The following is a 27,363-nucleotide window of genomic DNA, read 5'->3' as shown; positions in this document are numbered from 1 at the left end:
GGGGAGGCGCCAGTGCCCGTGCTCTGCCCCTTTGCAGAATGACTCCCGGTGCAGCGTGCGCCTTTTCTTCTGGCCGGCTCCTGGGAGCTCGGCTGAGCAGCCAGCGCACGGAAAGGAGGAGCGTTTTCCCCACAAAGGGGGAGCTGGGAGTGGCCATGTGGGGCCAGACTTGTATTTACCCCTAGAGGATTTACCTGGCGTCGTTCAGGTTCTTCCAGGTAGGGGGCTGGGAGTGGGGGCAGTGCAGGAGTGAGGGCAGAGGGTGGGGACTCAGGGTAGGGAGTGAGGGGTGCAGGAATTGGGTTGGGGGTGCAGGGTTTAGGGGGGTGCAGTCAGCAGCTGCTCCCTCGGGGCGGCGGAGGTCACGCTGCCTGGTCACCAGTATTGCTTTCTGGGGCTGGCCTAGGGCAGCAGGGGTGCACTTGCTTGCTGCCCCCCTGTGGTCAGTCTGACATATAAGCAGTCTGTGCCGCCAGACCCCTCCCTTTGCGTTTGATGAGAAACAGTCGCATTCTATGCACAACCAAACCTTGACCGTGCTTTGTTCCGATAAGAGGACGCTGTCTACCAAATTGTGTGGTCCTAGCTCTTACTGTTTAGGAGGAGTTTTTGAACAAAGGAAATCGAAAATCCAAATCTCGTGCTTCATTTGCATAATCTTTTACGGTCGCTTTTCCGGAAGAGATTTTTTCAGGAAAAAAAAAGCAGTCTAGATGGGGCTCTTTCAAAAAAAAAAAAAAAAAAAAAAAAACCCACCAACACAACAACAACAAACCTTTTTCGAAATAACCCTGTAAACCGCATTTTTTCAGGAATAAGGATTCTTTTGAAAAAGCAAGTGTGTGTGTGTGTGTGTGTGTGTGTGTGTGTGTGTGTTTTAAAGAACCCCGTCAAGACTGGTTTTTTTCCTCAAAAAAATCTTTTCCGAAAAAGCGACCAGAAGAGATTATGCAAATGAAGCGCGAGATTTGTAAATCAGCTTCATTTGCATTTGAGTTCCCTCATTTGCATTCCTCTTTCAAAAAAGTACTCTAGACACATCCTGAGAGTAGATCCGGAGTCCTATGTGCGTTTGCTCACTCTCCTCCTTGGTGTGAGGAGCGTTGGGCCGGCTGTAGACATGCCAGAGGTGCAGCACACGACGGGCCCCTCTGTCTCAGGTGCGCCTTAGTACATGGTGTTCTCACCTCTGAGACAAACAGTTCCCTTAAGCTGTTACCAGTGTTCCCTGTAAGCTGAGCACTTGGGTGACCACCCATACAGATTCAAATGTTGCCCAGTGGATTAGCAGAGTACCCACAGCCGGCACCATGTGTTTCTATTGGTGGTGCACATCTGCACGTCTTGGTGCATGGAACAAAATTTGTTCTGCACATACATGGAAAAAAAGTAGAGGGAACATTGGCTGTTACTAGTGTAACGTCCTTAGGCCAGATCTATAGTAGCCCTGGAAGGTCAGCTTACGGTGTACAACTCCAGCTAGGTAAATAATGTAGCTGGAGTCGACATACGTTAAGCTGAGTTTGGTGCCATCTTCACAGTGGGAGGTCGATGGGAGCAAACACTCCCATTATCTTCCCTTAAGCCTGGCAACTGTGAGGAGTACCAGTGCTGACCGGGGGTGCCCTCAGCGTTTGATTTAGTGGGTCTTTACTAGGCCTGCTAAATTGAACGCCAGAAAATCAATCTCCAGCGCGTAAGTATAGACATGGCCTAAAATCTCCCACACTAACACCCACACCTTTGCAGGGACCTGCCTGTCCTCTCTCCAGGGCGGGGCTGGTACCTGATATGCTCATTTTAAGGGGCGGGGGGGCACGGACCGTGGCAGGCGAATGGAGGCGCTTTCTTCTTGCTCAAACGCCTTTCAGAACGAGAGTTCCAAGGTGCTCCCAAGCTGTGACCGGAGAAAAGGCCCCTGAGCTGAGTGATATCGATTAGACAGCAGCGCCGCACACTGTGCTGGAGCCGGCATTGAACTCGGGCTCAGGCATTACTGAGGAAACTGCACGTGGGTGGGTCATTGTTCTGCCGTCTCAGTTCCTAATGAGCAGAAAAATCTGAGGGTGAAGCAACAAAAAGGGGACGCGCCCATCGACTTCCCTTATGTCCTGCTAAATCCTGCTGGAGACTCAGCGCTCTTCACCCTGAAATCTGTCTCTGAGGCGGGGGAGTCCCTCCGGAATGTAAACCCCGCCTGTCGGAAGAGATGGATTCGAACCAGCATTACTCATGTGGGAATTCTCCAGACGCAGGCCCTGCCCGGCCCAGCTCCATTCTGTAGAACATCAGCCCTTGGCTAGGATGTCTTGGAAGAGTGACCTTTAAGAGCATGCGTATTGGAAAGGGCCCTGGAAGGCTCGGGGATCAGAAAACAATGCCTGGCAGGAGGATGGAGGAGCGTTACTGTGCTAGTTTCCTGTCACCGCTGGTGGCCTGGTCCAGTGAAACAATGAATTCAGATTAAATAGGCTCTTAGACAGAGCTGGCATCTTTACCGCTTCCTGGCAAGAGACCAGGAGCAGGGGGCCTGCGGGTCGGGATCGAGGGGCATCCGCAGAGCTGGCTGTGGGGTGCGCGGGTCCAGGAGAGCAGGACCCTGTGGTCAGAGCTGGGTGTGGGGTGCGCAGAACCGGGAGATCAGGGCCCTGTGGTCAGAGCTGGCTGTGGGGTGCACAGGGCCCTGTGCTCAGAGCTGGCTGTGGGGTGCACGGGACTGGGAGAGCAGGGCCCTGTGGTCAGAGCTGGCTGTGGGGTGCCCGGGGCCCTGTGCTCGGAGCTGGCTGTGGGGTGCCCAGGACTGGACTGTCAAATGAGATTCCGGGTTGGAATAAGCTGGATGTGGACGCTGGGCCTGCCATAACATGCTTTGGTTTCCGCGACAACCAGGGCCACCACAGAGGGAGGGGGGCGGTGTGGGGTGCAAAGGGGGTATTTTCCCCAAGGCCTGGCAAGTCAGAGGCCTGAGGCTCTGGGCTGGTTCCGCTGCTACTGTAGCGGCAGCCAGAACCCTGGGCCCTTTAAATAGCTGCCTACATGGCTCTCGGGGCTGGCAGGAGAGGGGTTCTGAGCCACAGCCCGGGCAGTGCTGGCTGTCCCACCCTGCCCCATCCACTCAATGCCACCTCCTGGGGGGCGTGGACCCAGCTCTTTCTCCCCTCAACACACACACTTTGCCCAGGGCCTGAGGAAGCTGTTCCCACCCACCGGGCATAACACAACTGCTAAGACTTTAGAGCAGGGGCAGGGAACCTTTTTGGGGTGGGGGGGCCACTAACCCACAGAAAAATCAGTCAGGGGCCACACGCAAGTGAGAAGAATAAACACAAAAAACCCACAGCCCTCCCCAAGCGAGAAGGAAAAAACCCCTCACAGGTGTGGTGCCCCCCGCCCCAGCTGAAATTCAGGAAAAAAAAATGTTTCCCTCACTCTTCTCAAGCACCAGCCCCATGGGGGGTTGGAGGGAGAAGGTGCTGAGGCTCAGGGCTTACTCCCCAGAGCTGGATTAACTCTTCCAGGGGGGTCAAGGGATAGTGGATTTTGTGGGGATCTCCTAGGTTCTGGGAGGAGGCAAAAAGGAGGGGGTTCAGGATCTGGGTGGGAAGGGATGCAGGAGTGGGCTGGGGGTGTGGGATCCAGGCCTGGGCAGAAGGGAGGATGCAGGAAATGGGGTTGGAGGTACAAGTTATACCTGTGAAGGAGGGTGCAAGGAGCAGGACTGGCATTTAGGCAGGAGGGGGCCAGGGGATGGCGGTGAGGGGGGGGGGGGCTGCAGGTGGCGAGCCCTGATCCTCATGGGCTGGAGCCAGCTTGCAGGCGGTACGTGGCGAGACTCTTGACACTGAACCGGAAACCTGTCCGCACCTGAAAGCGCCATTTAAAAACCACCTGACTCCTTTCCAAGCCTGCTGTGGCTGCTGTGAAGGCCTTTAAGCAAGTCTGCCTTCAAAGGATCCCGCAGGTGGCTGGAATGCAAGTCAAATGACCGCTTGGCTGTTGACTGTCCCTGAGCGCTGTGTGTCTGCCCAGAGCAAGGGAGGTTGTCTGGCTACGCGTGGGTCACGTGTGTGTTCTCTGGAGGAGGGGGGCTGTGTTAGTGGTATTGCCCATTCTTCTCTGCAGAGATTGCCAGCTTCTTGAACACACTCGAGTGGCTTAACCCTCCTCTCCAGCTCCCAGTCGTGAGAGCAAACATGGGGGAAGGGAGGGGAGAAGTGCTCAGCGCTGGAAGGAACTGAGTCTCTCCAGCAGCACAGAATCTCCATTGGGGAGCCGATTGGTAGTGCGGGCAGCCTGACACGGCGTTCCTACCTGGAAGCTGGTCAGTAGCCCCATGGAAACCGGTGGTGAAGTCTCCGGAGTTTGCTGGACTCTACCAAACTGCTCTGATTTCAGTCTAAGGGTGCGGGGTGCTCAGAGTGGTCCAGGAAATCTGTGCTGCTCTGTACTTCACTGTCCCTGCTACAGCAGCCAGCTGAATCATCTCAGCAATCGGTGAATGGACAGTAATGCAGGGAGGTGTCCTAGCGCTTCTTGCCCACCCAGGGACCAAGCTCATCTCCAGAGAGGAGCAGAAAGAGCAGCTGCTTCTAGGGTCTCTGCAGCAGAAGGCCAAAGAAAGGGGGTGTGATCTGTGCCAGCGGTGTGCGGAATAAATTTTCTATCTGCACTAAAGCATGTGCAAATGTGCACCACCAATAGAATCCTAGCTGTGGGTGCTCTGCTAATCAGCTGGGCAGCACTGAAATCTCTTCTGAGTGGCTGCCCAAGCACCCAGCTTCCAGGGAATGCTGATTGTGATGCTGGTTCGTAGCCCTTTTGCTGCTAGCAAAGCACAGGACTGGTGCACGAGCCCCCAGGCGTTGGCGTCTGTCTGTCCGATTGGCTCCCGGCCCCGCATGCCGAGTGGAGCGGTACCTGCTTCATGCCCCAACCTTGCACACCTGAGCTCTGCAAAGGAGAGGTTGGTTTAGCCAGTGTAGAGTCCCACATGTCCCATGCTGCAGTGTCATTTTCCCCAGCATGCCCTGGCTAGACAGCAGGCGAGGCAGGGGTTTGCCCACACTGCTGGGCCTGCTAGCTGTTGAGACCGTGCTGCCATTGGGAAATGCTGTGGAGCGGCCCTTCAGCGGGTGCAGTTCTGTGATGCAGCTGGGAGGCCCTTCCAGAGCCGGAGAGAAACGCGGGTGGTTCCCTGGTAAAACATCTTCCCTGCCTTTCCCTTCCCCTTGCTTTGGATTCCTAACCTGGAGCTTCTGTTTGGAGGAACTGGCCTTGGTCGGTGGTGAATGGGGCAAGGGGTGAATTGCTAAAGACAAACGGGAGTGGATACTAGGAGCGCTGGCTGTCTCCAGCTGGCTGGGAGATGAATCTGCTGCCCTCCCGTTCACCTGCCCTCTGTTTACACGAGCTCTGCCGAGAAGAGCTGCGCGCAATGGGGCTCTGATTGCATTACCAGCCGACAGCCGCGGCCCTGCCTGCCTGGCTCGGGGCAGCCGCTTGGTAACAAGCCGGCAGGTTCAAGCGTGAGGGAGCTCCGGAAGGACACAGTCCTGCCTGGCGAACGACGAGTGTGTCATTGGCATGTCTGCTTGGCACAGCTCGTCCCAGGGAGCTGAAGGCCAACTGCCTCTCCCGGCCTTTCCAAACAGACTAAAGCGGGCGCAGTCCTACAGAGAGCATGGCCTCGTCCGGGGCTCAAAGCGGGAGGACCCCACGGTCCCCTCCGGACGTGGCCTGTCCCAGACACAGTGCAGCTAATGCTGGGGGCTAGGACGCGCTGTATGCTTTTGGCCAGACTGCTGGCCTTTGCCTAGTGCCTGGGGCAGCTCAAAGCTTTTCTCCTTCCTGACCTAAGGCTGTCTGCCAGTCACTGCTTTGGCACAGTTTGTGCGGCAGCAGGGCCGGGAAGCCCTCATGGTGCCGGTGTAACCCATCAGCCCGAACCCCCCCTCCTCCTGGCTCTCCATTCAGTGCCACGCCCCATAGCTTGTAGCCCTGAGAGATGTCTGAGCTCAGGCAGTATGGAGTAGCTGCCCAAGGGTCTGCGTTGTGGGGCTGCGCAGCAATTGCTGATCTGAGGGGATGCTGCTGATGAAAACCTTACCACACAGATGCCACTGCATGGGCCTGTCCCTCCCATGGGGGACGGAGAGGCAGGCTTGGTTCTCTTCTCATATCTGTGTCTTTTTCCTTTTCTTTCCCTCTCTCTCTCTCTCTAGGTGGCCGATGCCATGAGGCAGATGCAAGAAAAGAAGAACGTTGGGAAAGTCATCTTAGTTCCTGAGCTGCCGAAGGAAGAGCCCAAAAAAGAGGAAAACTAAAGCGAGGAGACGTGTCTGCAGGTGGTGAATTTGTGGTTTAACGCCTAACCCTTTTGGGAGCTGGGAATGGGCGGATCGCTGCCCTCTTCCCCGTTAAGGGAACGATACAATTTTTTTTTTTACAAGCCAGTTGTAGGCGTGTGAGCACGGGGGGTTGTGAATCACGTGCACCCGCCACGACCAGCCTCTCTCCAGGTGTGACTGCATAACCCTAAGCCCCAAGCCTCCTACTCTAGCCCTGCTTTTCTCACCTGCCACTTCCGGTTGTTATGTTTCCATTGCCAAATTCCTACCCGAGTTCTCTCTGGCAATGCCTCTCTGGCCTCCGAGCTGGCAGTGATTAATGGCTGTGTAGTGCGTTGCTGCAAAGCGTAAACGCAGATTGTTATAGCAACCATTGACTGTCTCCATAGAAACGGAGGCCTTGTGGCAGTCTGAAGCTGCACGTTCACGAGACGGATGTGCCAAGCCAGAGATGCTTGTCAATGAAATTGCTGTAGGAAAATAGCATCGACCCCTGCATTGTTCTAGTGCCGGTTATTTCTCTGACTTCGCTGCTCTGTCGTGACACTTTCCTTCTTCCTCTCTCTCCTCTTCCTCTCCCCCTGTCATCTTCGATGCGTCTTTTTCATTTGCTTGTTCCTTCTCTGTGCAACCTGAGGAGTTAGGCTGGTGCCCTATGAATACTAAAGAGAAATTTCAATTCAACAGTTTGCTCTCGTCCATTTTCTGCTCCCAAACCGGTCAGGAAAGTCTAAACCAATTCGGTGGTCAGGGATGGGTTTGGCGACCGACAGGACTCGGCTGTGTCTCCCAAACGAGTGACCCATTTGTGTTGGCTCTGTGTGCTTTGTTAACGTTGGGCTCTGAATGTCCATCCGGCTAAACTCCCCCGCCCCCACCCCACCCCGTGTTTGTTACCAAGGGCTGCCCATGTGGAACCGGGTCTGCGAGGCTGGGACCATGCCAGCCTCGCGGTCGGCCGTGGCTTCTGTGCTTGCGTGCGCTGGGAAAGGGGCTACTGCCAGGCTCAGGAAGGTCTGGGCTGGCGTCCGCCCTTTGGAGAAGCCAGCGTGTGACTCGGAGTGAGGCGCGCGTTGTAGAAATCAAACGTCTGGGCTCAGATCCGTCAAACCCTGCTGGTGGGTGGATCTCACCTGGTTAGCTCCCGGCTTTTGTTTTGCACTTTCCACTCCAGTTTTAATTGGCTTTTCAGATTGTCCACTAGTCCCCGGCCATCCCCAGGCTCTGCCCTGTTCCTGTGCCAAAGGGGGCTTTGCAGCGCATCTGCCAGTCTTTTTAGCATCCTTCCTGCGTGGACCTGGAGAACTCCTTTCCTCAGGATGAAAGCTGGGTGTGTGGGAAAGCCCCTGGGGCTTTAGTTCAGGTCGTGTCCTGGTGGGTGGTGCAGGGGCTCGGCCATTCCTAGTGCTTGGGATCTGTAGGGACCGAGCCTCTCTTTCTCCCCCGCTAAGCCTTTTCTGTCAAGTGCCACAGCAGAAGCAACATGCTGCCCTCCGAGCCAACATGGATCTCCTGAGCTGTGAACATCCCCCCAGCTCGGGTCTTGCCCCTCCACTGACATGAAAGCACAAGGATTTCATTGTGCAAGGAAAAAGAGAAGGTGGCATCTCCAGGAGGTGGGTGTTTCGCCACTGAGGCTGGTGTAACGACGTGGCTCAGCCGTGCCGCTGTCCCCTGCTGTAGACCGCGCTATGTGGGTGCCTTCTCCCAGCGCCATGGCCACCGCCTCTTGGGGGATGGAGTATGTGGGAGAGGCTCTTCTCTCGGTGTGGGCAGCTTCTTTGCCGCCGCGCCACAGTGGGGAAGCTGCATTAGCCCCTCAGTGCAGCCCTGTAGGGCCGGGATCCCGAGCAGCCGCGCCTGGGGAACTGCGATTGGATTCAGGCTTTCTCGTGCCTTCCTTCCTTCCCTTCCCCTCCCCACGCAGGGGTTGACTCCAGGGATGCGAATGCTGAGCTGACAAGCACAATTCCTTCCTAACCCTCTTCTCAACACCCATCCTGGCTGGGCCCTGCCCCCACCCCGAACCGCTCCTGCCCAGTGAATTCGCTTTCTGTTATTTCAGCCCAGGTTTGTGAAAGCAGCTCAGACGCTTGTTTTGCTGTAACACGAAAAGCCGGCTCCCATCTGAATCTTGGCTTCACCTGGAGACAGGTGGAGTCTGGCTAAACTGCACCGCAAAGCTTTCCTTAGGGTCTTGGAAAGGGGGAAACGATTGTACTTTTCCCCAGAAGCCCTCCTTTCCTCGGCTCTCCTCGGCCCACTGAGAGCACCTGGTGCCTTACTCCGGACAGCCTTATCCTAGGCACCAGTCTAGTCCCCCTTTTGATACCGTGTGAAGGAAGCAAATGGGAATCTCTTGTATCTTCTAGGGCAACTCCGATGTATGCTGCATTGCAACACACCATAGAAAACAGTATCTCAGTGCCTTTTCTAGACCGCTTGTCAGGCTAGCGAGTCACTGAAACCGTTGCCAAACCGGCCTCTTAAAATACTGCCAAATATCTCATGTGCTGCATAATAGATATGGCTTGTGCTAAACAAGCGACCTAGCCCTACTTCCCCCACGCCGCGAGATACTCCTCGTACGTGGGTGTGGTATGGACTTTTCCAGGCAGATCCCTGGAAGCCGTTCCTCCAGAGTCTGAGGCCTCGCCCGAGTTGGCTGAACTTGGATGTGGCCAAAGGTGACGCCAGCCTCCCCAAGTCTGTCATCTCTCTAGGGCCTGTCCCTCTTGCAAAGCTTTGTTGGAAGTGGCCTTTCCAGGTGCGGAGGACACTTGTCACCCTTGCGGGGACACTCTGGATTCCCCCCCCCCCCCCCGTGTTTGCTAGTGACGTTTCTACCTATAAACTCCTGATGCCCTTTTCACTTGTGAATCCTTCTGAGCGATTAGGTCTTTGTGAGATTAGCACCCCAGTAGCTATGATGTTTTCTACGGAAGATGAAAATTGCGTAACCCTGTGCTTTCTGGCCTCACGGGCTAATGCTCTGCCCTAGATTTTATAGTAGCCTTTTTTTCCCCTGGCGTTTTATAGGGCAGGTAGGATTAAACTTACTGACGTGTCCGTTTTTAGTACAACTTCGTGACCAGTGTTTCAAGCAACCTGTTAAACAGCAGGTTGTGCTAGCAAGGACCAAAGCACAATGGCATTCCACGCCGGAAGATGTCCAATGTGCTCTAGGCACAACCTGTGTCATTCCAGGGACCACTGAATGCCACGTTGCCTCTTCCATTGGGTAGCGTTCCACAAGAGCTGACACACGGCTGAGTGTGCCTTTGAGGGATGGATCACTTTGACTCAAGTCTTGTACCATGGGGGGTAAACTGGCTAAAGGGCAAAAGTTGATGTCAGGACGCTACACGTGCTAGGTAGCTTCCCTGCCCTTTTTCCTGCGGCATGTTGCGATGCCTTCTGCCTTGGGCGTGTAGGTTGCGACATCAGGGGGACCTGTCTCCGTTCTCTGAGCATCAGTCTGTATCTGTTACCAAAACTGCCCATCTGAGAAGGGGGCCTTAAACCGACTTTACGTACTTTGCTTGTTTAGTTCTACTAGGACGTTTATTAACGTTACACAAATGTTTCTTGCACCCGGGAGATGGGAGGGCAAGGGAGTCCCTTGGCGTGCACAAGCGTAAGCCCTACACCAAAACCACCATTCCTAAGCGCTGGGGAAAGGTCCTACAGACACCGGGGAAAGGAGTTTAGCTGCATGTTTAGTTACAAACCATCTGTGTGAAGTAGAGTTGAGTGACCAGTGATGGGCAAAAAGTGTTGTGGGCATCAGACTTCGACCAATGCAGGAATCAGACCCATCGGCAGCTGCTATCAGAGGTGGAGTCCCACGCCTGTAGCCAAACAAAGTCAGTGATGCCCAAGGCACTGGTGATGGCAAAGGGGGGTGGGCACCTCGCGTGTGCGAATGCGTTACTCTGTGAGCCTCTTGCGACCCACGGCAGCATCTGTGCCGCCCAGCTGATTTGCAGAGATGTGATGCGAGTGGCTGTTGTCTTACAGCGCGGCGTGGTTGGGTTTTGTTTTTGTTTTGTTTTTTAAAAAACCACCTCTCTATTCCGCTTTGTGCGTGTAACCAAGTTGAACCGAAAGCGAATTGTGCCAATGCTGTTTACATGACTACACAGTGTAATGCTCTTCTGCCTAACGTTACCGTATGCCTTATGTGTTCCACATGTTAATTAAAAGCATAACAAAAACCTTGTGGGCACGTGTAGCTGCTTGTGATGCCGTGGGGGTTAAGGATGTTGGGTGGCATAAAGCAAAAGTTGTGTGGGTTTGTCTGTGGCCTAGCAATGCATCTGGGGTGCGCTGTCGCACCTGGGTGGGACCTTGTCCCATCCATTTCATGCTCGGTCGTGTGACCAGAGGAGTTGGGCAATAATAAATGCTCCCTGGTTTGTTAGTAATCCAGATCAGTCACACTGGGAGGGGAGCCAAGATCTACCTTATGTGTTTTAAATACAGCTGCGACCTCCTTAGTCCAGCGCATGTAGGACCTGAAACCGTCTCAGAGGGAGTTGGTGGACCAGGGGAGGTCAGCCGCTTTGCTGACAGACTCTGGGCTCTCCTAGGGTCTGTCAGCAGATGGCCAGACTTCCTTTTCCCAGGCCACTGGGCAGAGCTGGTCTTAGGGACGGGTGAGTCGGGCAGTTGCCCCTGGGGCTGCCGACCTCCATAATCCTCTTCCCAGGTTTCCCTGGTTACTCCCTGACTTTTTTTTTTCTTTCTTTTTGGCCTGGGGCTTCCAATTGGTTAGAACCGGCCCTGCCACTGGGTTCCCGGCTCTGGGGTCAGCCCCAGGGGTGCTGGAGCTCCGCAGCCCTTGGGCTGCTGGGGCTCAGCTATTCCAGGATGCCTGGGGCTCCGTGACCAGACGGGAGGCTGCTCCAGGGCCACCGGGAGGGACTCCACTGCCTCAAATCTGGACGCTCTGGCCCAGGGACTCTCTTTTCCAGCAACATCCTTGCCAGGCCAGAGTAACTCAACCTGTAGTCACTGACTCGGGGCTGCGGTGGGGGGTGTAGCAGCAATGCCACTGGCAAAGGTGAAAGGAATCGCCATGCAACGTGACCAGGGCGAGCCCTCGGCGGGTCCAGCAGGGAGCCGTGCGCCAGAACCTCGATGGGTACAAGCGTCACTCCTTGTTAATAGAAACGTATCGGGGGAGCACAGACTGGTGGAGAGAGCATGTAACGCTGCACAGCTGGTATGAATGCAAAGCAGGCCCTAGGCAGCAGGCTTGAGTCTGTCCTCCCAAAATTTAAAGCCCACCCCTCTCCTCCCACCTTCTACGGGGCGGGGTACGAAGCAGGTCAGGGACCACGGATCCACAGGAAAATCAGTTGGGCTGCAAAACACCTCCCTGACGTGGCCCTCACACACCAGAGCCTGGTGGGGCCCAGGCTTGTGGATTTTGTGGGGCGAAAAGCCTCCAGGCAGTACTTCACTGCCACAACCAGGGGGGAGGGGCAGCAGGTGGGGTCGCTTCCTCCCCACGTCAGGCAGAGGCCGTGGGTCGGATCTGGTTCTGGCTCGCCTGACTCCGGCCCACGAGGGGCGAGGCTCCTCCCCACGCAGTGCGGAAGCAGGGCAGGTGCTCCAGCCCTGTCGGGGAGGGGCGTGTGGCTGGCATGCCAGCGCCGGCTCTCCCATACTCGGGGGGAGCCTCGGGGCCAGATCCAGGCAAGGACAGGGCCTTAGGTTCCCCACTGCATGCACCTCCCCTGCCCTCAGTGCACTGGGTCTGAAAGAGGAGCCAGAGCCGGGTGACGAGGGTCTTAGTGCCTGGCTAACTATTCCTAAGGCTGCTTGTCACCCCGACTCATGCTCTTAGATTGGGGTGGGCAATCATTTTTCCCCGGGGCCACTTCAAAAAGGTTTATAAAGTAGCCCGGGGCCATCCTGGAAAGGGTGGGGCCTAAACAGGAAGGGGTGTGGCTATCCCACCCCCAGACCATAATTGGTCTGGGGGTGGGGGAGCCCTTTTGCCCCCTCCCTTCCCACTAGGCACCCATGCCCTTGAAGAGGCTTGGCATGCTCCCTACCCCCAGGCCACTCAGGGCCTGGGGGCAGGGGAGCGCGGGAAGCCTGCAAGGAGCATGTGGCGCTTTGAAGTGCCGCAGGCTCCTTGCAGGGCCGGGGCAGGGTGAAGGAAGCTTCACCCAGCTCCCCCACCCTCAGGCCAAAGCCTCTGTTCGGCCCCCGCCCTAACTGGCTGGATCCAGCCTACGGAGGTCCTTTTGCCCACCCTGTCTTAGATCCTCGGTCCTGCTGGCTCCCAGCGCCGTGAGAACGCGGCTGCTTGTCGCTGATGGGCCAAGCGCTCTCCAGCAGGGAGCAGAGGTTGCCAGACGATGGGGTTGGCCACAGTGCGCGGGGGCCCAGGCCCGCTTGCCCCTTTCCCGGCAGGCTCAAGAACTGAATGGAGCCTCAAGTCCCCTCCTGGCCCACGGGCCACTTCAGAGGGGAGCTTGGGCTGCGGGTAAACGGAGACCCCCCCACCCCTCGAAAGATCTGGCTGCGGATGCCGCCTCTCCCTCGAACAGCAGGAAGCAGATTTAGCACAGAGCTTTTGAGCAGCCGCCTGGACCCCAGCTGGGAAATGTAACCAGCAGGGTCATGGCTGCTTTGGGAGGGCTCAGGTCCGTCCTGCCCCCCTCTGCGATCAGCACCAAGTGTTTCTTTGGAGCCCTAAATGCATCGGCACGTTCTCAGAACACGCCACATCAAAGCTGGAGGGGGGGGCTTGCAGGCTCCCAGCCGGAGCCACGGACAAGCTACTGAATGAGCGGGGAGGGAGGACACATTTATTTGGACTCCTCTGTCCGACGACGACATGGAATGCAAAGTAACAGTGCAAGGCCGTGCTCCCTCCAGCCCTGCCAACTTGGGCCCCCGGCTCTCCCTGGATCTGTGCTGGGGCCGGGAGCTCCAGCTTGTCTCTCCAAGGAATGAAAAGCCCAAGGTAACCGAAATGAAGTGTGATTCGGCACTGCCCCGGCTGCTAGTACGTGGGACCCTCTTGTCTGTTTTGGCTCCGTTCGCCGAAGAGGAAAGTGCTATTCCAGAAACTCCCAGGAGCGGTCGCCCCCAAAGGCACAACGGGGTTGTCCCAGCCTGGACCCTTTCTGCCACCAGGCACTGGCCTCCGTCGGAGAGCAGTAGGAGTTTAACACCGGTTAGGCTCGCAGTTCACTGACGCAGAAACAAGCTGTGCTAGAAGTTGCTGGTGGGTGGTTAACAAGCAAGACCAAGTGGGCGCTGGAGCTGGTAGTAGGTAGTTGACAGAAAGAAAAGGGGCAGCTACCATGGCTCCCAGCTGCCGCTGCAGCAGCAGTAGCAGCCATCAGCGCCCTGGACAATGCTGAAGGGTGAAAAGTTGCCCCAGCCTTGCCTCTTCTGCCCAAAACCCAGCCCTTTTCAGAGCCCCCTTCCCCACACACCCACCTTGCTCAGGGACTCAGTGAAGTCAATCAGCCACCCTGACAGCAGGTTTGACTTCTGCTCAGCAAGGGTGAGGGTGGGGGGTGGTGAGACGCTGCCATCGGACAGCTCGAGGCTCCGTGTGTTCACATTTGGCACAGGAATTCCTGGCAAGCAAAGGGCCCGGGTGGAGGCGAGTCCGGAGCAGCTCAGCCCTGAACGTGGCTTGTGCCGGCTGGGCCGGGCTTGGAGGACGGCAGCGAGGGGGTGGCTTTGGGCGGCTCAGCCCTGAATTTCACTCGATGCCCAAGTTTCTCAGCACGGCGCCGACCTGGTGGAGGTACTGGGCGTCCGGATAGCCCTTCCTGCCGGCAGAGAGGAAGAGGTGTGAGGGAGTGATCCCGGGAACGCTCACCCCGTGTTCCAAATTCTCCCCTTCCCAAGAGCCACAGGAAGGTTCCTATTCCTGCCCCTCCCCCCCAGCACGCACCTCATTTCCCAGGTTGGGGGGGAGCCAGAGACCTCAATCACACTGGGAACTTTTCAGAGCTCGCGCGTCCCTCCCTCCCCAGCGGCGGCCTTCACTAAGGGCCTCGCCGTGTCCTGCCTCCCAGGGAGGTGGCAAACATGCAGCGGGGAGAGAGTAGCATGAAACATTTTAAAATGGAGGTTGGATGCTTGCTCATTTGTGTAAGAACGGCCATGGTGGGTCAGACCAAAGGGTCTAGCCCGGAGTCTTGTGTTCCAACAACGGCCAGTGCCAGATGCCCCAGAGGGAATGAACAGAACAGGGAATCCTCAAGTGAGCCCTCTCCTGTCACCCGTTCCCTGCCAGTGATAAACAGAGACTAGGGATACCATCCTTACCCATCCTGGCTAATAAACATTGATGGACACATGAATTTATCTAGTTCTTATTTTAACCCTATTAAAGTCCTGGCCTTCACAACATCCTTTGGCAAGGAGTTCCACAAGTAGACTGTGCGCTGCGTGAAGAAAAACTTCCTTTTGTTTGTTTTAAACGTGTTACCTCTTCATTTCACGTGGTGACCCTTAGTTCTGATGTTAGGGGGAACAAGTAAAGAGCTTTTCCTTGTTCACATTCTCCGCATCAGTCATGATTTTATAGACCTGACAAAGCAGCTGCTGCAACCCCGCCAGCTGAGATAAGAGGGGTCAGGGTCCAGAAGCAGCTGGGGGCTCGGGCAATTCCCGGGCACGGTGCTGTGTTGCAGCACTGGTGCCAGCTGTCAGCCAGACCCCGAGATGGGTTCGCTCCCGGGCTGGCTGAGCACTGGGTGATGTGCCAGGCCCGGATGCAGCACAGCAGCCGGGAGTCCAGAACCAAGCCCTGTTCCTAGGCCAACAGCTCACAAGCCAAAGGCCCCCTGGGCCCCGATCCCCTGTCCAAAGGTACCTGGCCTTGCCCTTGTCGAAAGAGGTTTTGTGGGGGATGAGGTGCCATGCCACCCTCTCCTCCCCGTCACAGGACTGTAGCTGGAAGGTCAGGCCCTGCTCAAACGCTTTCTGCAGCAGCTGAGAGATCTTCTTCCCCTCCCTGTTGTCGGGCAGGAAGGCCTGGAAGCGGCCACCCCTATACGGTCTCCCGGGTCGGGGGTCTCCAGCCTAGAAATGGAGGGGGAGGGGGAGAGGAGCAGGGGAGGGAAGAAGGGAGAAAGCTGCCATGAAAATCAGCCCTGGGCAGAAGTTTGTGTTGGTGGAACGGGGCCGCCCTGAGGTTTGCCCATGGGCAGGCAAAGCCGGTTTCGATGCCTGCCATGGTAACGCCCCCCCCCCCCCCCCCCGCCGTGAAGGCAGGGTCAGCTGAGGGGAGGTTTGAAAAGCAGCAGCGCTGCACCCCTTCCCCGTCCAGCCCTGCCCACGGAGAGGCTCGTCAGCAGGAAGGTGGCAATGAAGAGGCTGCTAGCGGCCTGGTTGTGACGTTTCCTGCCCTCACACCCTCCTGCACAAATGCGCATCTCCACTGCGGCTTGAATTGTGGGGGGAGAGGGAGAGAAGATAAGAACGGCCAGACTGGGTCAGCCCAAAGGTCCATCTGGCCCAATCTCCTGTCTGCTGACCGTGGCCAATGCCAGGTGCCCCAGAGCAGGGGTGGGCAAAAGGGCCTCCGTGGGGCGGATCCAGTCCACCAAGTGGATTTATCCAGCCCACGGATGCCCTGCTGCTCCCCTGCCCCCCAGGCAAATCAGGACCTGGGGTGGGGGGCGTGTGGGAAGTCTCCCCTGCCAGCGGCGCGCCACGCTTAGCATGAACCGCCAGGGTTGACTCTCCGAGCCGTGTGCCCCTTGCCAGGTGGGCGCAGGGTGCGAGAGACTGTGTGTGCTCTCCCTGCCCCCAGGCCAGTCAGGGTCTGTGGGGTGGGGAAGCACAGATGTGTCCTGGCCCCGCCCCTTCTGCCCAAGTCCTGCCCCTTTTGGGGCAGCCCGGGACCACTTCAAAAATTTCTGAAGTGAGCCCCCTGTCTAAAATTATTGCCCACTCTTTACCCAGAGGGAGGGAACACAACAGGTAATCCGCACGTGATCCCTCTCCCGTCATGCGTTTCCAGACAGCGGCTAGGGACACTATTCCTCCCCATCCTGGCTAATAGCCACTGGTGGGACATAACCTCCATGAATTCATCTAGCTCTTTTTTTAACCCTGTTAAAGTCCTAGTCTTCACCGCATCCTCTGGCAAGGAGTTCCACAGGTTGACTGTGCGCTGAGTGAAGAAAAACATCCTTTTGTTTGTTTTAAACCTGCTGCCTAGTCATTTCATTTGGTGACCCCTAGCTCTTATATTGTGGGACTAAGTAAATAACTTTTCCTTATTCACTTTTTCCACACCAGACTATTGCTGAGTTGGAAGGGGCGTGTAGGAAAAGACTGTCCCTCCTCCGTCCGGGAACAATCAGTGCTGGGCCGGGTCTGGCCTTAAAATAAATAAATAAAGGGGAGGGAGAGGGGAAAAGTTGCTGCCTGTGAACAAGCTGCAGACCTGGCACCCGCAGAAAGCCAGAGGCCCCCCCTTCGGCCCAGGCAGAAGCTGTTTCTGCCTCATTCCACTCTCCCTGCAAAACTCCACTGCTGCGGCACCTACAATGTAAGAATGGACAGACTGGACTAGACAAAGGTCCAGCTAGCCCAGTCTCCTGTCGACCGACAGTGCCCAATACCAGATGCCCCAGAGGGAAGGAGCAGAACAGGCCAATTACTGAGTAATCCACCCCGTCGCCCACTCCCAGCTACCAGGAGGCTGAGGTTTAGGGACACCCAGAGCCTGGAGTTGGGTCCCCAACCATCTTGGCCAATAGCCATGGATATGCTTATCCTCCATTGCCATTATTAAGCTCTTTTTTGAAGTCAGTCATTGTTCTGAGTTTCATAAGACCCCCTGGCAAGGAGTTCCACAGGTAACCACATGCTGTGTAAAGCAGCACTTACGTTTGCTTTAAGCCCGTTGCCTAGTAAGCTTATTGGGTAATCTCTGGTTCTTGTTATGAGAAGGGGAAAAGTACCACTTCCTTATAGTGACGTAAAATCCTGTTTAATGAGTTAACCGGTTAAACATTATGTTTAAGCAGTTAACTGATTAAACGGGAGTGGGCGAGGGCACTTGCTTCAGCCAGGCTGGAATGCCTTTGCCGCGGCGTGCTGGGGTGTACCCGTTGTGGACGGAGGCTGCTCCGGCCAGGCTGGAGATCACTGCCAGCAGCAGGCAGGGTGGGGAGGGCTGCTACAGATTAACCATTCACATCCCTACTTCTTTATTCGCGCTCGCCACGCCACTCATGATTTTATAGTCCGCGCGCATGTGCCCCCTTAGACATCTCTTTTCCAAGCTAAACAGCCCCGGTCTTATTAATCTCTGCTCACGTGAAGCTGTTCCAGGGCCCTGATCATTTTCATTGCGCGTCTCTGAATCTTTTCCACTTGAATCGCTTTCTTCTGAAATGTGATGACCAGCACTTCAGGTGTGGGCGTACCGGGGATTTATATAGTTGCATGATGCTATGTTTTCTCACATTAGCGACCCCTTTTCTAATGCGTCTTTACATGCGGGGTTCAGTTTTTTTGACCGCTGCTGCACACTAAGCAGGTGTTCTCAGAAACGTACCTACACTGACTCAAAGATCTCTTTCTTAGTGGTAACAGCAAAAAGTGGTAGACCCCCCCCTTTTGTATGTATCGTTGGGATGATGTTTTCCAATGTGCATGGCCTTGCACTGAATTTCATCTACCGGTTTGTGAACTGGTCACTCGGTTCTGTGCAATCCCTTTGTAACTGCAGCCAGCTTTGGATTTAACTTTCTTGAATGGTTTCGTATCATCTGCAAATTTTGCCACCTTCTTGCATATCCCCTTCTCCAGTGAATATGTTGAACAGTGCAGGTCCCAGGACAGAGTCTGGGGGGACTTTAATACTTTTCACTGTGAAAACTGACTATTTATGCCTCCCCTTAAGTTTCCTGTCTTTTAAACGGTTACTGATCCTGGAGAAGACCTTCCTTCTTAGCCCATGACAACTTACTTCGCTTAAGAGCCTCTACTGAGGGGCCTTGACAAAGGCTTTCTGGACATCTAAGTATACTATATCCACTGGATCCCTTTTGTCCACGTTTGTTGACCTTTCAGAGAATCCTAATAGATTGTGGAGGCGGGACTTCCCTTTACAAAAGCAGCATTGATGCTTCCTCAACCAAACGTGTTCATCTTAGCACTGGAAAAAGTTCAGAAAAGGGCAACAAAAATGGTGAGGGGGTTGGAACGGCTGCCATCTGAAAAGAGATTAAACAGACTGGGACTTTTCAGCTTCGAAAAGAGGAGATGAGGGAGGGACATGACAGAGAGCCACCAAATCATGACTGGTGTGGAGAAAGCGAATAAGGAAAAAATATGTACTTGTTCCCATAACATAAGAACTAGGGGTCGCCAAATGAAATGAATAGGTAGGTGGTTTAAAACAAACAAAAAGAAGTTTTTCTTCGTGCAACACACAGCCAACTTGTGGAACTCCTTGCCAGAGGATGTTGTGAAGGCCAGGACTTTAACAGGGTTCAAACAAAGAATAAGATACATTCCTGGAGGTTAGGTCCATCACTACTTATTAGCCAAGATGGGTAGGAATGGTGTCAGAGGCTGGGAATGGGTGACAGGAGAGGGATCGCTTGATGGTTCCCTGTTGTGTTCACTCCCTCTGGGGCATCTGGCATTGGCCACTGTGGGCAGACAGGATACTGGGCTAGATGGGCCTTCGGGCTGACCCAGTGTGGCCGTTCTTATGTTCTTACCTATATGTCATAATTCCGTTTCTTACGAGCGTGTTTCAACTGCAGCTCATCCCCAACTATGCTTCCAATCTGCCTGCTATGCTCCCCCGCCTCCCCTCTTGAGAGCTCTTTGGGGCAGGGACTCTGCTGGGTGCGTCCCACGCCCAGTGCAATGGGGCTCTGGCCTCCGACTGGGACAGCTAGATGGTTTAAGGAGAGGGCTGGCCAACTCTCTGTGCTGCCCGGCTACCTACCTCCTGCACCCCGTCAGGGATGTCATAGGTGATCTTGAGCGTCGGGTCTCGAAAGTAGCCAGGGAGACTCTGGGACAAGGTCACGACCTTGAACGTCCCTTTAATAGCCCTTGCTCTCCTGCAGCAGGCGGGGGGCGTGTCGGCGGCGGCGAAGCAAGTCCTGCACAGGGAGTGGCCGCACGGGGCGCGGCAGGTCGCCGTGGGCGAGCTCCGGCACGCTTCGCACTTCCCAAGCTTGTGCTCATCACCTTCCCGCCCGGGGCTGGAGTCTCTTGGCTCCCGCTCGGAAGCCCCCGTCTCCTGCCTGTCCCCCTCTCCTGCTGGAAGCAAGCGCCCTTCCTGGCTCTCGGGGTCCGCCTGGCCCGGCTTGGGGGGTTGCTCTGTGGCGGTCCTGGCTGGCGGCGCCGTCGCACAGGTAGACAGCCAGACAGGCAAGGATCGCGGGGCACCGTCTGCCGCAGGAGCAGGGGACCTCGGGCCTTCCCCAGCCTCACCGGGGCCTCCTCGGCTCTTGTCCCTTGCGAGCTGGAATCTGTCAGGCAGGACCCGTTTTACCCTGGCAGCCTCGGGCTCTCCAGCTGGCCTCTCCCCCTGCTGCAGCTCCTGAGGCTCCCTCAGATTGAGGCTCTGCCTGCCTGCCATGCCGGCATCAAGATGGCCGCTGCCTCCTTGCACGTCCTGCGAGTGGCTGTGGTAACTTAGGTCCTCCCGCCCCACCGCCTGGTGATGGCTGCTAGTTTTCATGGCGCTCCACCCGGGACCACTCAGACTCCTTGTGTCAGCACCGTCCAGCAGGGGATCCCTCTCCGGTGGGCCGCTAACCTCCGGCTCCTGCAGTCCCTCCCGGCTCTGGTACTGTTCGGTCACCAGCGCTGGGTCCTGGGGTTTCACCTGCCACGTAGGGCTGGGATTTGCCGTGTACGGCGATCCCTCAGGCCCTGGAGACGGGGAAGAAAGCCGCAACATGCTTCGCCTCCGGGCCAAGAATCTCTGGAAGGCCTCGTTGACGCTCGGCAGGGTGTCCTTGGGGCACAGGAGATGCAGTTTGTACCGGTCTTTGCTGACACGGACCTGCTCGGAGCATCCTTGCAAGAGGCCGCACAGCTCGGTCAAGGCCTCGTCGCTGGGCCCGTCCACATCGAGTTCGGAGTAGCTGAAGCTCTGGCAGATGAGAGCAGGACACACCCTCCGGCAGAGAGCCTCCATCTTCCACCTGGCCTGGAGGAGCTTGGTCCGGTCCTCGGCGGTGAGCGTCAGCACGGCGCCGTCGCTGCCCCTGCGCTCGGAGAGCAGGACGCCGCCCTCCCTGCACAGGCCTGCGATCACGGCGCCGTGAACGTCTTTCAGATAAGCCCAATGCACGGGGTCCAGGCTGAGCTCCTCGCTCGCCGCCCGGCCCCCGCTGGCTGCCCTGCTGGGGTCTCGGGGCGTGTCGCTCGCCTTGGGCGTCGGGATGGAGAAACTGCTGGAGCGTCTCAGCGGGGCGGCGGGCACTTTGGAATCGAGTGCGGAGCAGGTCCCCGTGGTGTCAAACAGGCTCAGGGATTTGAAGGCAGCAGACACGTCGCTCATGGGCTGAGGCCTCACGGGGCCGGGGCTTTCTTTACCTCCCGCAAACAGAGACAGCGTCTTGGGCCTCAGGGGCAGGGAGCCCCCCTTCCGTCGCTCCCAATCCTTCAGCGCCATCTGCTCAACCTCCGCCGCTGGCCCGGTGCCGGCCGCAGAGACGAGCAGGTGGTGCTGCCCTGGTGCTGGGTTGCTCTGGCCCGGGGCGCCAGCTTCCCTTAACCAGCTGCCAGAAAGCTGCGCCAGCCCCGTGAGCGGGGCGCTGCGAGCCGGCGCGGGCCGGGTGCTGGGGAGAGACCCCGCGTGCTGCGCCAAGCTGAAGTTGGCAGCCAACTTGTGCTCCCCTTTAAACTCCAACGTGCCGTGGCTTAGTCTCGGTGGTGGAGCCGCCATGGTGGGTTTGGGCTTGGCATCCCCTCCGGGAAGGGCGGCTGTGTAAGCGACCTGGGAGGCGTCGGACGTCCTGAGAGCGCCTGCGGTTCTGCTCCCGCTGCTGCCAACTTGGAGGTACTGTTTGGCCTGGGAGACGTCCACCAGATTCCCGATGAGGTAGAGATGCCTCTCGTCGGCGTGGCAAAGGAGCAGCGGCCAGAGCTTCTGCAGCTCCCCTTGCAATGCCTCCGCCTCGCCGCTCAGCTCCGCCTTGAGGACCTTCTCCTTGCGCAGACTGGCCTCCAGCTGCTGATAGAGCTGCAGCAGCGCCAGGCGGGCCTGCGCCAAGGCGCCCACGTTCCCCGTGTTCGTCGGGGAGGCCTGCAGGTAGAGAATCGCGATGCCGTCGCTGCTGACGTCCACCATGTCCACCTGGTGTTGCTGCAACACCCGCTGGGACTCACTGCTGCAGAACCGCTGCATGTACAGGTAGATGTCGGCGTCCATCACCAAGGAGAAGTCCTCCAGCTGCTCCACCACCTCCCCATCCACAGGGTCCCCGTGCAACGGGGGCTCAGATGCCTCCCGGCCCGGACTCGGCTGCTTCTCCACTTTGGGATCTGGCAAAGGGGAGCTGGGCCCTTGCTGGGAGGTGGACACCTCCCCGGCCGAGGGTAGGTGGCCGGCTACCTCCAGGGGGGCCTCTCTGGCTTGCTGGCTGCTCAGCAGCTCCTGGCTGAAGGCCTGCAGCTCGGTGAACAGCCCCTTGACCGTGCACAGCATCTCCTTGGAGTCAAAGCTGAACTGCACGTTGCTGTAGCGGCGGCGCAGGCTGCGCAGGAGGGTTTTGCCGTCCACGAGCCTCCCGTAGTCAATGATCATGCAAACACGCACAAAGACCTGCGGGGACAGGGCCCAGAGGGTCAGGGGGCGGCGACTGAGAGCCACGTCCCCCCCACAGCAGCCCCCACCCCACTGCCCCAGCAACAGCAGCCGCAACAGGACACCGGCAGCTGCACACACCCTCTGTCCTTGGCACAGGGTCACCTCAAGGCCGAGTACCCAGCGCCCCCACCTCTCCTTGTACTCTGTTTGCTCGCCCCAAGGGCAGGCAAACAAACCTACATTAGCCTCGTGCTGCGATCGCTGCCCACGGAGACACCTGCGGCAGGAAGGGGTTGGCGGCTGGCGGCCGGGAGCAGGGAGTGGAGCCGAGGACGAGTTTCATACGGTGACGGCAGCACCCCTGCGAGCAGAGAGCTCTGCAAAGAGCCCAACCCCAGAGATCTCTTCGGGCCACCAGGATCTCCGCCCTGGCTGCAGCTGCCTTGGGCCGGCCTCTGACATCACACATAGTTGCTGTGGAGACGACTGTGATGTCACAGACAGCAGGGTCCCGCCCAGAGCAGCAGAGAAATCAGAGGAAGGGCAGAATCGCCTCCAGGTCTCTGTCACCTAAACTCCCTGGGGCGGGGCAGGGAAATCGCCTGGCTCACGAACTTAACACCAGCCCCGGCCTGGCCATGTGCGAACAGTCGGGCTGGGTTTGAGGCCACCCTTCCCCCTCGCACACACTGCTGGTCCCGCCCGCTTGGACAGGTCCAAATGCAGACGGACGCAGTGTAACACTGGGCCCTGCCTCCGGCACGTTATCAGCAAAATCCCCGTCAAAGCCTCATCTGCTTACAAAGAAACCGAGTTTGCTTGCACCCTAATTATGATGGTTCCGCAGAGTCTCCCTCCCTGTGTCAGGTGCCTGGCCGGGGGGAGGGGGGACCCCGCGCATACCTCGTCCGGGCTCAGCTTGGCCTCATGCGCCGTGACCGTCAGCGGGTACGCCTTTCCACCGACCAACAACACGTGGTTCTCCGTCGCCAGGACCCTCTGAGCCACTGCGCCGAGCAAAGCAATAGACACCGGTCAGCGGGCCGTGTCCAGCCCGTGCGGCACCACCGGGGCACTGGGCTTGCCAGCTGGAGGAGGCCCAAAGCGGGGTAACCTTTCCCTCCGTGCGACCCCCCAGGACACGACCTGAGTCCCCTCTAAGTTGTGCGGCTGCTCCGCTGTCTACCGAGCCCTGCGCAGGGGCTCACCACCTCTGCCTGCCAGCCACAGCAGCTCCCTGCCGGGGCCGGTGGAGAGGAATCGCTCCCTTCCCTGGCAGCAACAGCACCGTGCTGCGTCTGGGGAGGTGGGTCTCTGCTGACGATGCTGCCCAACCTGGAGCTGCCCCAGAGCTGCCATGGCCTAGGGACAGGTGCCCCTTCTCTGGCCCCCACCCGGCCTCGCCGGGACCTGCCCCAGCTGTGGGACAGGAGCCCTTCCCCAGGCTGTGCCCGCTGGAGCTGCGGCAAGTGTGGAGAGGCGCCTCTCACCTGGCCCCAAGCTGCTGCGGAGACAGAGGGCTGGGAGGAGTCCTCTCTTCCCGGAGCAGCCTGCACCGGGAACCATCATCCCTGCCCCCACAGCCAGAGCCCTCACCCCACACCCCTACCCTCTGCCCCAGCCCTGAGCCCCCCTCCCACAGCCCAATCCCTCGGCGCTACCCCCGGCCCACGCTGTCCGTGTGCGGAATGACTTTTGTTCTGTGACACATCCCCTCCCTATTGCTGCACATAACAAAAGTCCTGCCCGTGGATCAAAACTTAAGAGGGAACACTGGCCCCAACAGCCCAGCAGGTGCTGCCCGGCGCGGGCCCGCCCCTCTCGCCCCCTGCAGTACCTTCCGCGTCCTCGAAGGTGACAAGGGCGCAGGCCGGGGAGCCAGCCACGATGTGGATGTTGGCGATCTCGCCGCCACCGTTGCGGGCGCGCAGGAAGTGGATGGTGAGCTTGTCGGCGACTCTCTCCGGCGGGATGTCTGTGGGGATCCCCCCCACGCGCACCGTGCGCCCAGCCATGCTGCCGGACCCCCCTGTGCAGAGGAAGCGCGGACGTGAGGCAACCAGCAGAGCTCCCGGGCCACCGAGGGTACCCCTCCTCCACGGGGCTCGCAGGCAGGAGACCCGGGTTCGGTTCTGGTGCACGTGATCTACCAAGCAACTATTTGCTGCCGCGCCCCTCCCGGTGGGTAGGTCCCGGTCCCGTCTGTCGCTCCGTTTCTGCACCTGTACACAGAATTGCTGCACAAGGGCTTGTGCGGCTGAACTGCAGAGCATCTGCACAGCCTGTTTGGATCCTCAGCCCAAGACTGAAGGGGAAACCTGAGCAGCCACAGCCAACCTGCAGCAAATCCCGGCCCTTCACCGCATATGGCACCCAGAACCTCTCCTGCTGGGAGTAACCCTTCCGGCATCACGGTCACAGCTCAGTTCCGACGCCCGTGAGTGGGAATCAGGAAACCACCATCCCGCAGGAGACAACACTGGAGTCCTGCCGCTGGAGCACAACAGCACGTGGCCAGGCACCTCGCTACAAAAAGGGCAGGACAAAGGCACTTCCTGGGAATAGCGGGCCAGATGGGGGAGCGCTCATGCCAGAACCAAGCTGTCCCTCCCCACCAGTGTTCCCTGTAAGCTGAGTGCTTCAAATGCCACTCAGCTGTTGAGCAGAGCACCCACTGCTGGCAGCAGGTGTTTCTACTGGTGGTGCACCTCTGTGCATGCTTTAGTGCGCAGAACAAAATGTATTCCGCACGTGGGTGGAAACAATTAAGAGGGAACACTGCTCCCCACCTCCCTTTCCTAACCCACAACCCCATTTGTCCTAAGGGAAAGGGAGGTCTCTTGGATTTGTGCATCAGCAGTTCTTCTCCAGGGAGCTGGAAGGTTTTTTTTCTGGTGTCAAGGCTCCCACCAGGAGAGCCAACCCCTCCTCCTCCTGAAGTGGTATCCATGGCTTTCTGGCACCGAGCTACTGAACGGCCAGCCCGGGCAGGCACCAAGGGCGCTGACTAGTTCCCCAGCTCCCGTCTGGCGTCAAGGCGCCAGCTTCCTGCAGCCACATGAATAATGCAGCCGCAGGGCCCTGCCCTCATGCATACACCTCAGGGTCACTCTTTGGAAAGGCCGCGGGGGCAATGCTCAGTCTCTGCCACTCTGCTAAGGGCTCCGGGCTTTGTTGCCCCAGCCCAGGGAGCAGGGGGTGGAGAGGGGACACATCTCTGCTCACCCGCAAGCAAAGGGACTGAACTCTTGGATTATTCATGAGCTGTCACTTAACATGCACAAAGGCAGCTGAACCGGCTATTAATATTTATGAGGCCTCGGAGCCGGGGAGGGGGAACGGGACCCTTCTGTGCCTCTGAATTCTCATTACGTGTGAAGGAGCTGACAGAGCCCCCCCGACACCTCCTCTAGGCCAACACCCTGTGCCCCATCTGGTGCAGGAACAGCCTGGAGATAGGGGGAAGGACTGGGAGCCCCTGCCCCTCGAGGCAGGGCCAGGCCCCAAATGCGCCCTGCTCAGTGGTTTGCCACGAGGCGTGCGGTGGCGCAGCCGTTACCACGCCCGCTGCTTTTAGTGTCTTGCTCTGGTTTCTCACTGCAGCAGCTGGCGGGAAACGGGCATGGGGGGGGGGAGGTGTGGGGCAGGCAGCCACATCACCCCCAGCTCCCGCCCCGGGCCGAGCCGGTGGTTCCTGAGTCGACCACGAAAGGGCAACTTTTTTCATCACTGGCAAGGCGTGGCGGGGGCGCTGCCTGGCTAACACCTGCCTCTTTGGGCCTCGGAGGCTCTGCGCATAGAGCAGCCCTGCTGGAGGAAAAGGCGTCTGGCCGAGGGCACCCCGAGGCTGCAGGGATCCCCTAAAGGGTTAGGGTCCCTAAAGGGGGCAACTGGCTTGGCAGGCGGCGCCTGGGAGCAGCGTGGCCCGCTCAGCTCTCGCTGGCTGCTGTGGCCAGCGGCTCCACGCAGCCACCAGAGCCGACGGCAAGAGGGGGCGCCCGTGGCTCGGGCTCCCCCAAGCATCGGGCTGCAGCCCGGCCCTTGGCAGGGGGCAGAGCCGAGGGCGTAGCGCCGGGGGGGCCGGTCGCAAGGGCGGGGATGGAAGCAGCGAGGGGGGGGGATGAGCCAGATTCCGCCCCCCCCCAGACTCCCAGCTGGGTCCGCACGTGGGGCGCGGGGGGGGGCTGGAAGCCCTGCCTCGGGGGGGGGGGGTATTTACTGCTTCAAGCCGGGGGGGGCGCATCCCCCGCCGGGGGGGGGCAGAGGCGGGCCATGAGCTGGCGGCCCCCCCGGGGGGTTCAGAGTGGGACGGGGGGGCACTGCCGGGGCTGTGTGCGCCCCTGGGGGCTGCCCATGGGGGGGCCCCTCCCGCCCCCGGTACCTGCGGGCTCCGCTCCCAGCTCCGGCCCGGGCGCCGCGGCGGGGAAGCGAAAGTGAAAGTCCGCGGAGGAGCCGCCCAGGAACCGCCCCCCCCCCCCCTGGGGCCCCCCCCCCCATGCCTCCAGTTCCCCCCAGCATAGGGCTTCTCGCCCTATAGCCCCTCCCCCCAAACACCTATAGCCCCGGCCTGCCCCCCAATGCCCATTGACCCCCCCCCACACACACACACTGGGCTCTCCATAGTCCCTGCCGCAACTCCCCCCCCCATCCTTATAGCCTGGCTCGACACCCTCCCCCCTGGCTCCTATAGCGCCAACCCGAGCCCCCCAGAGCCAGCTCGCTCCCCGCCACCCCACTATAGCCCCAGCACCGCCCAAGCCCCTTCCCCTCCCCTCCATCCCCTGCCCCCCTTCACACACAGGAACAGCCCCCCCCCCCCGCCCTGATGTCCCACCCTAGGGGCTCCCCATCCCCCCACAGTGCCAGCCATGCTAACAGCCAAGAAGGCAACCCTCCCACCCCAGTGCTTCAGCACCCTGGCACTGTGGGTGGGGGAGCTCAGGCTGGCAATACAGCACCCTCCTTCCCTGCCGAGAATCCCCTGGGCTAGCACTTGAGCAAAGCAGACCCCCATGAAGCCTGGCTACTTTCCCCCAACCCCAGCGAGGGCAGCACCACAGGCTGAGCCTGCAGCCTCTTCCCCTCCCCCTCGGGCTGAGGAGCCAGAGATACACCCCCCCACACACACCCCTTCCCTGACCAGGAGAAGGGCTTTGCTCAACTCCATGCATCTAGGAAGGCTGGTGTGTCTGGCCAGCTGTGTGCAAATGCCTCCCTCACAACCTC

General features: G+C 58.5%; 2 protein-coding genes across 5 annotated transcripts in view; one reads left to right on the top strand and one right to left on the bottom strand.

The window, feature by feature from the left end:
* Window positions 1-10,564, top strand: part of VAT1 (vesicle amine transport 1) — a 35,782-nt gene extending 25,218 nt beyond the window's left edge. The window contains exon 6 of the mRNA XM_075911407.2: window positions 6,222-10,564. Coding sequence (XP_075767522.2) covers window positions 6,222-6,323 — 102 coding nt within the window. The 3' untranslated portion in view covers window positions 6,324-10,564. The remainder of the gene's footprint in view (window positions 1-6,221) is intronic.
* Window positions 9,160-26,605, bottom strand: LOC102444464 (uncharacterized). 4 transcript variants are annotated; one of them, XM_075911406.2, is made up of 6 exons: window positions 26,519-26,605; window positions 23,975-24,166; window positions 23,041-23,144; window positions 19,315-22,152; window positions 15,208-15,416; window positions 9,160-14,155 (listed from the first exon to the last, which is right to left on the bottom strand). In XM_075911406.2, exons 2-6 carry the CDS (start codon window positions 24,150-24,152, stop codon window positions 14,086-14,088), a joined length of 3,399 nt encoding a protein of 1,132 aa, XP_075767521.2. In that variant the 5' UTR covers window positions 24,153-24,166; window positions 26,519-26,605; the 3' UTR covers window positions 9,160-14,085. The 4 variants fall into 4 exon arrangements, with proteins under 4 accessions (XP_075767521.2, XP_089630075.1, XP_089630076.1 ...); XM_089773949.1 differs by lacking the exon at window positions 26,519-26,605 and having other exon boundaries at window positions 23,975-26,219; XM_089773950.1 differs by lacking the exons at window positions 15,208-15,416; window positions 26,519-26,605 and having other exon boundaries at window positions 23,975-26,223.
* Between the last annotated feature and the right edge of the window lie 758 nt (window positions 26,606-27,363).

The sequence above is a fragment of the Pelodiscus sinensis genome, chromosome 29, assembly GCF_052426305.1.
Source record: "Pelodiscus sinensis isolate ZL-2025 chromosome 29, ASM5242630v1, whole genome shotgun sequence".
Classification (NCBI taxonomy): Eukaryota; Metazoa; Chordata; order Testudines; family Trionychidae; genus Pelodiscus; species Pelodiscus sinensis.
The sequence above is the reverse complement of the archived record's forward strand: the minus strand, read 5'-3'. Positions and strand labels throughout refer to the sequence as shown.

Bases quoted from the DNA above. Each gene is read 5' to 3' on its own strand.
- LOC102444464 (XM_089773949.1), bottom strand. From the start codon at position 24,410: ATGCTCTGCAGTTCAGCCGCACAAGCCCTTGTGCAGCAATTCTGTGTA. The intron at 23,145-23,974 runs GTACTGCAGGGG...TGCTCGGCGCAG, and splicing joins CACCTTCGAGGACGCGGAAG to TGGCTCAGAGGGTCCTGGCG. The intron at 22,153-23,040 runs GTATGCGCGGGG...CTGTCCCCGCAG, and splicing joins CCAAGCTGAGCCCGGACGAG to GTCTTTGTGCGTGTTTGCAT.